This window comes from Trachurus japonicus, chromosome 16, assembly GCF_045865225.1.
Source record: "Trachurus japonicus isolate A0001 chromosome 16, Traja_1.0".
In the NCBI taxonomy this organism is placed as follows: domain Eukaryota; kingdom Metazoa; phylum Chordata; class Actinopteri; order Carangiformes; family Carangidae; genus Trachurus; species Trachurus japonicus.
The window spans coordinates 12136702-12143779 of record NC_140922.1 but is presented as its reverse complement, the minus strand read 5'-3'; the positions used below and the strand labels follow the sequence as shown (position 1 = coordinate 12143779).

The following is a 7078-nucleotide window of genomic DNA, read 5'->3' as shown; positions in this document are numbered from 1 at the left end:
AGAAAAAACTGCTTTCAAGTTGTGGCAAGGCTTTAACTTTGTGTAGCTGCTGCTTGCAATATAGCAATATGATAATGTGAAATAAAACCATGAGATACTGTCCTGTGTTACTGATGTCAACTTCTGCTTTGAACTTGAAGTTATGTTAGCTGGCCTGCTGTGAGCCCGCCCCCAATACATTTATATAATTCAAAGATTAGGCTACTAAACTAAGCATTGTGGGCACTCCCGTGATCACACCTCAAGTATGGATAAAAAAATATTATTATTATTTTAATTTTAAAGGAATGAGAAAATAAATATGGAAATAGCCTATAAACAGCAATGAACAAAAGTTTTTTGTATCGCTTAGCTCCCTGGAAAAGCACAAAGTGAGGCCTTGAAATGCTCAGCTCTAGACTAACGTACACACCACAGTGTTATAGGTTTTATAGTAGCTCCTCGTGTGATGTTGACAGTGGCCCTCTCCAAAATAAGTGAGCTTACCTTTATTTTATTTTTTTTAAAGGCGGAATGTCCCTTTAAGGGCATCACTGACACCACAGTGTGCGCACATACACCGTCTATTACGGTCACGTCGTCGTTAATGCCGCACGGACACACGGCTCACCGTCACCACCACCACCACCGGCGTACACACCGACTGACTAAAAGTCAAGATGGCGACCGAGGGTCAGTCCGAGTACGAGTCGGTGCTCTGTGTCAAACCTGAAGTCAACGTTTACCGGATCCCACCGAGAGCATCCAACCGGGCCATCAGGTGAGGCGGAGCGGCGGTGTGGGGGGTGGGGGCCGGGGGGGGCAGGGGAGGAGGGGTGGAGGGGGCAGCCGGCGGCCTGGTAACGAGCTTCCTGCCCCAGCATCCGCGAGCTCCGCTCGTTAGGAGCCGTTGCCTCGGCGACCTACTCCCGAGCACAGTGGCCTAACAACCCTGCTGCCTCTGGTTGTGCGCTGGATGTTTATGTGGTGCTTTTACAAGGTCACGATGGGAAACACGGTGGTCGTGTCTGCACCACAGACGCTGGTAGGGTGGGATAGATACATCCCTGTCGTTGTCCATGTGTTTATGTGCTCTCCTCCGACGATGGCGCGTCACAGAGCAGTGACAGTGTTGTCCCCTGCTGCTTACACGTCCAAGTGATTAAGTCAGGAATCATAGTAATTTGGCCTATTTGACCTTTTAGCTAGTAGTACACCCGGAGTGCATTAGTGGAGCTGTGAAGAAGCCTTGCTCAAGGACACTTAAGTAGGGATGATGCCGCTCAATGCAAATGAAGAGGGGATGCTTCATTGAGGGATAATGTTGTTACCTGCCTTTATGCTTTTAAGTGACCATGCAGGAGGTCTGTTCACATTGGATTGTTTACTCCATTTTTCATTGGCTGCTCCCGTCAGCCTGACCCGCTGCAGCTGCCGCTGAGTGGACATTACCCCAACCAAACAGTAGCATAGGCCTGAGTCCCATGAGACACATGATTGGTTAACCAGTGACCATATGTATAGTGAGTAAGGCAGATGATGTAATAGTTTCACCCTAAGGTCTCAGTGAAATGCCTGTGTGATGTTTTACTCACGTTCCATTCACATTGAAAATAACTAACAGTGTGTCTGAGGCTAGGACGAATCATAACAATGACACACACAAACAGACACATGCACCCAAAACACACACTTCCTCTCCTGTCTCCTGTTTCTCCTGCCTATTCTTGCCCTCCATGTCAACATCGGCCGTCACAGACTCACCTACATCACACCGTCTTCCTGACTGCCACTGCGTTTGTTTGTTTGTGTGTATGTGCGCGTGCGTGCATTTGTGTGCGTCTGTGTGTGTCCCAGGGCTGCCGACTGGAAGCTGGATGCTCCTGACTGGACGGGACGCATGCGTGTGACGGCCCGGGGCAAAGTTGCCTACGTGAAATTGGAAGACAAAATCTCTGGTGAGAGAGAAGCAGACAGGACAGCGCCATTGTTTACTGGCACTGCTGCTGTTGTAAATCATTTCACTGTGTAGTCTCCTGTTCGCCATCTCCCGCTCTGTTACTCATCTCTTCCAAGGTGACCCAGCCCACGTCCAAGCATGCAGTTTATTTTCAAGCAAACAGCCTGATAATCTCTGTCTGTTTCTAGCAGAGCATTTTACAGACTGTGTGTGCTTGTTTTCCTCATATTACACAACTGAATATGGGAAGTTGGACCTATTTTGCATAATGTGTCCTACATAGAAAAAAAACAACTACATATAATTACCTTTCTCAGTGGCGATTTGGAATAGTAAATGTTAATGTCTCTTCGTGATCCAAATTGCCTCCGGACCATTTTCCAAAAAGATAATAAACATGTTTCTTTTGTTGTGTTCTCCAGGGGAATTGTTTGCCCAGGCCCCAGTGGATGAGTACCCTGGCATTACAGTGGAAACAGTCAGTGACTCAAGCCGTTACTTTGTGCTCCGCATCCAGGATGACAACGGTGAGTAAACTGTTTGTTGCTAAGCAATAAATATTTTGTAAATGTGCTCATAATTGAGAGGCTAACATGTTTGACTAGCGTGGTCCAGGGCAGAGATCCACCAGTATTTATCTGGACGGTAAATTGTGGGAAAGGTTTATTTTAGTGTGGAGATGATGGTGAAAAACTATCCGGTTAAATGTGTTTTTATTTGTGCTACCACACAGATTTCTTAAAGGGATATTTCAGACAAGTTGTGACCTGCACATTCACCACGCTATGAAATAATAATGTAACGTTACAAGGCAGAGTTGTTTTCGAGGTAAATGCGTAGCCGGAACTACATTCCCGACACGGCTGCTCGGCGGAGTCACTTCAAAACCGAAAGTAGTTCCAAGTATTTGCTTCATGTGTCGTAATGTTACATAATTTTGGCGAAGTGTGGCAAATGTGCAGGTCACAACAGCGTTTTGGAGTTGTTGGATTGTGTATTTAGTTTGTGAAACGAGTGAAACGTAGAAATACCATGAGTCTCCATTGCGTTAGCTGAGCAGCTCACGTCTCTGCCCCGCTGATCTAAAAACAGCTTGCACCGACGGTAAAGGTAATGAATCTACTCCTAAGACTATAGGGATTATGGCAATAGGCGAAGTTGCCAAAATGTTGAAATATCCCTTTAAGAAACACTTACCCTTGCTTGTTGCCTTTATCTCTCTCACAGGCCGCAGTGCGTTCATAGGGATTGGATTTGGAGACCGAGGCGATGCCTTTGATTTCAATGTTGCACTTCAGGACCACTTCAAGTAAGCAGCTGCTCTAAAGTGTATCATGAATCATAGGTCATTGAAAAGGAAATGTATTTTATCACGTTTTAAGTTTTTAAATGACTGCCTCCCTCTCTGGTTTTTCTGCAGGTGGGTGAAACAGGAAAATGAATTTAAAAAGCAGGCGCAGGCTCCAGACACCACTCCAAAACTGGACCTGGGCTTCAAAGAGGGACAGACCATTACTCTTAATATTGGGGTGATCTTATTTTCTTTCTTTCTTTCTTTCTTATTAGTTAATGGCTGTAAGGTTTGAGGCTAGTGGAACAGCAAAATGGGTATACTCCTGCTTTCACAAATGAAACCACATCAAGTGACTGTTGAGAATCAATTCATGATTAGCCGCTAAACCATTAACCAAATGTTTTGATGTATCCTAAGTGCAAACTGACACACGCTCACCCTTGTGTCTCTCCTCTGTAGCAATCAAAAAAGAGGGACAGGTCTCGTCCGCAGAGCTCTGGTGGCATCGGGCTCCTTCCACCTCCTCCTGGGGGGAAGCTAGCCCCACCCCCCTCGTCCAGATCTACCAATCATAATACACAACCGTCTGCAGGAGGAAGTGACACTGGTAGGTAGCTGTAATATCAATAACTGTGTAGGTGTATAGGTGCATGATGATATATCTGTGTTGCTTTGTATTGGTATGTGTACATGCACTGTACGTATCTGGCACCAGTGAATGTGTCAGCAGCTACAGGCCTGGGGCAAAGGGGTTCATCCTACACATGAAATACCAACAAATGTCAAAGTGCCCAAGTACAACCTGTCTGGTATATTTAAATCCAAAGTAAATAAGAGCCTGCGAAGGTGAGTTAAGAGGCTAAAAACGTATGCAGAGACCTTTCCTAAAATCTCATCGAATGATAAACACTATTACAACAAACTGATATAACAATACAGGATATATTTTGCTTATTATCAGTTGTATTTTCCTGAAATACTTTTGGCCCAAGGACGAGTAAGAATAATATCATTCTCAGAAACAGCTCAACCAAACTCAACTTAATCTTAACAGAGTTGTCAAAAGCAGTTTCTTGGGAGTTTAAAGACAGATGAGCATTGAAATTATTATTGTCTGATTATCTTATCTGATTGGTTTCATGTTCAACCTGCAGGATGTTCTAGATAGGCACAGTGGTTTCTTTTACAGTGGGACAGGAAATGTGACCTGACTGTGGCACCTCAGGAATCTGACAGAGTGAAAGTTCATGTAAATGGTCAATGTGAAGCAGAGGAAAATTGGTTCTTTTGTGAATGCTTATATTTCCTTGGCCCCATTGGGGTTTGTTGTAAAACTGTTTCCAGTGGAGCACTTCTATCCACAGTCTTTACAATGAAGGTGGTGAGTGCAATGTTATGCTGACCTATAGGAGCACCAGCCAAAACTATGACAGATAGACTCCAGTTGTAAAATACTCATTAAATGCCCTTTTAAAAAAGTTTCCCTTATTCTCTAGAGTATGGTTTGTTTAACATGGCAAATCACATAGATTTCTCCTAAAAAAGTAAAAAAAAAAAAAAATTTTAAAGTGTCATGCTTTTCTATGTATCTCTACTTGTGTCTCCCTGTGCACTCTAACACAGTAGTAGTCTTCGAGAGAACCTTTGATAGTAAGGTGTGTGGGTTATCCAGAGTAAAAGGGACACTCTTTGTGGCAAGACTTGTTGCTTTTGAGTTTCACAAAGTAACATTGAGGCAGCATAAATAGAAATCCCATTTACCTCCATTGTGTTTAGGTGGTGGTAGAGGTTTCGGAGGTTGATTCTCAAAACCTCAGCATATAAAACTGAAACTGTCTGCACGGGTAGCTACCACCAGGTTGGGTGGGAAAATATTGTTTTTGGGTGAACTGACACTGAACACAATACAACTTTCAAGTTTCAAAGTGAGCAAATCACACACAAGACAAAGATTGATATCAGTGGAATTTACATTTCCTGAAACGGCTGCATCTTAGACTGTTTGTTTGTCCTGTCCTTTTTTAAAGGTTCATCATCTTTGTGTTTTGTGTTTGTTCTTTAAACCACCAGGTTGTTTGCTAGACCTGGACTCCAGTAACTCCAACTCAGTGGATCCATCCAACCCAACCACTACAGCCAGCTCAGACCTGTGGGGAGACTTTGACTCTGTATCCTCAAAGTGAGGAGAGGCTCGCTCTGCTTTCTCCCTTTTATCTCTCAGTAAATTTATGCACCACTTTTGCAACTAACTTTGCTTTCCCCGGTACGGGGTCCCGTATCTCTCCCTGCCAAGCAGGGTAACCCCCTGTAGTAGTTTGTTTTTGTTTTAGTTGAGCTTCACATGGCCTTTGTTCTGGTTTTTAGCCCGAGATGCACCCACACCTCAAAGTACAGACTCACATTCAGTTTCAGAGCTACTGGCCATCACCTTCCATCATCCTTCTTGGGGTTTGTCTGTCTTCTCTCCTCCCGTGTATCTAGCTCGCTAGTTTCCATTTTCCTGTTTGAATTCTGCCTTTGCCCTTTCCTCCTCTCTACAATGTTGTATTTGCTAATTTCAAGTAGAACAATAGAATTATAATCAAAGGAGACATAATCAGAAACATCTGATGATGAAAACGAATAAAGTATAATAACGAATTAATTTTATGTACAGAGAATATTTATTTTAAATGTATATATTGTCAGTAGTTTGTAAGTATTGCCATTGGTGTTGTCACTTGTATGTATTGTAGCTTATTTTTCTTCAAGTCTCCAGCAGTGGGACTGACAATATGCACTGACTGACAGTCTAGTCTGTCTTTGTAGTTAGTAATGCATAGTCTGCATTAAACGCAGGGATTGTCTAATAATAGTTTAAGGTTATTGCAAAGTTTACCACAAAATGATTTTACTTGAAAGAAACCTGTTAAGCTGTAACTGATTTTCAGTTGATGTGCTCTCTAGCACTCTCTAGTGGACTTGTGTTGCCCCACAGCATCACTTTACGAGGGGAAATATCAGTTTTCGATGCAGCTGTTGATCATATATTTGGTTGGGGAAGGGTCCTGCACATTGTGTGGAACTGTATATCAGTGCAGATAGACAGGGAAGTAGGCGTGCTTAATGTGACAGGGTCCTAGCAAAGGGGAGTGAGGCATCAAGTGCTTTTATCTTTGCCTCCAGGGGGAATGGAGATGAGTTAGTCGAAGTTATGTCATCTCTACTCAGCACAGCTGTTATCGCTGTGACTGGTAAGTCATTAAGGTCATGACCTCTTTTCCTCTTCAGTGAATAGGTCTGTGTCTCTGCGCCGTCCCATCACGTCTGGGAAGGGCTTCACTTCTCTAATTCTACGTGAGAAGGTGAGCAGGTTGTCGACCTGAATCGCAGCATGTTGTACTGTACAAACGAGTTTTAACTGTGAACTTCAATTCCATGTCGAGCTCTAATGTTGTCAATGGTATTCTGATTCAGACAAATGCAATGTGGGACCAAGTTCATCTGTGTTTGATGCAGTGTTTTGTGGTGATGTTGTTATGTACAAAGAGATGGGTCATGTTACTCAGATATCACATGCACATGTGTTGTGACAGGTGTGCAGTGACAAGTGGTGTGATGATGGATGCGGACTGGGACACACAGTGTGCGAGTGTAAAGCCCTAAGAATGTTTGTCAGTGTTTGTTTACTGTTCCAATTATATGCATTTCTCCCAAATGTTACTTGTTATTCAAACTGTATATGTGTATGGAAATGTATATGGAATTGAATATGCAAAGAAAAACATAAATATATCACTTAATGACTATAACTTCCCTCTGTTGTTTTTCCTCTGGACAGATGGTTAAAAAAAGAACAAATAAAC

General features: G+C 43.2%; 1 protein-coding gene across 1 annotated transcript; it reads left to right on the top strand.

Moving 5' to 3' along the window:
• The first annotated feature begins 525 nt into the window (after positions 1 to 525).
• LOC146971893 (adaptin ear-binding coat-associated protein 1-like) lies at positions 526 to 7050 on the top strand. Its single transcript, XM_085801494.1, has 7 exons — positions 526 to 760; positions 1837 to 1937; positions 2362 to 2466; positions 3167 to 3248; positions 3360 to 3468; positions 3693 to 3840; positions 5304 to 7050. The coding sequence occupies exons 1-7, from the start codon at positions 660 to 662 to the stop codon at positions 5414 to 5416; spliced, it is 759 nt and encodes a 252-aa protein (XP_085657620.1). The 5' UTR covers positions 526 to 659; the 3' UTR covers positions 5417 to 7050.
• Positions 7051 to 7078: the final 28 nt, after the last annotated feature.

Bases quoted from the DNA above. Each gene is read 5' to 3' on its own strand.
- LOC146971893 (XM_085801494.1), top strand. From the start codon at position 660: ATGGCGACCGAGGGTCAGTCCGAGTACGAGTCGGTGCTCTGTGTCAAA. The intron at 1,938-2,361 runs GTGAGAGAGAAG...TGTGTTCTCCAG, and splicing joins ATTGGAAGACAAAATCTCTG to GGGAATTGTTTGCCCAGGCC. The intron at 3,249-3,359 runs GTAAGCAGCTGC...GTTTTTCTGCAG, and splicing joins GCACTTCAGGACCACTTCAA to GTGGGTGAAACAGGAAAATG.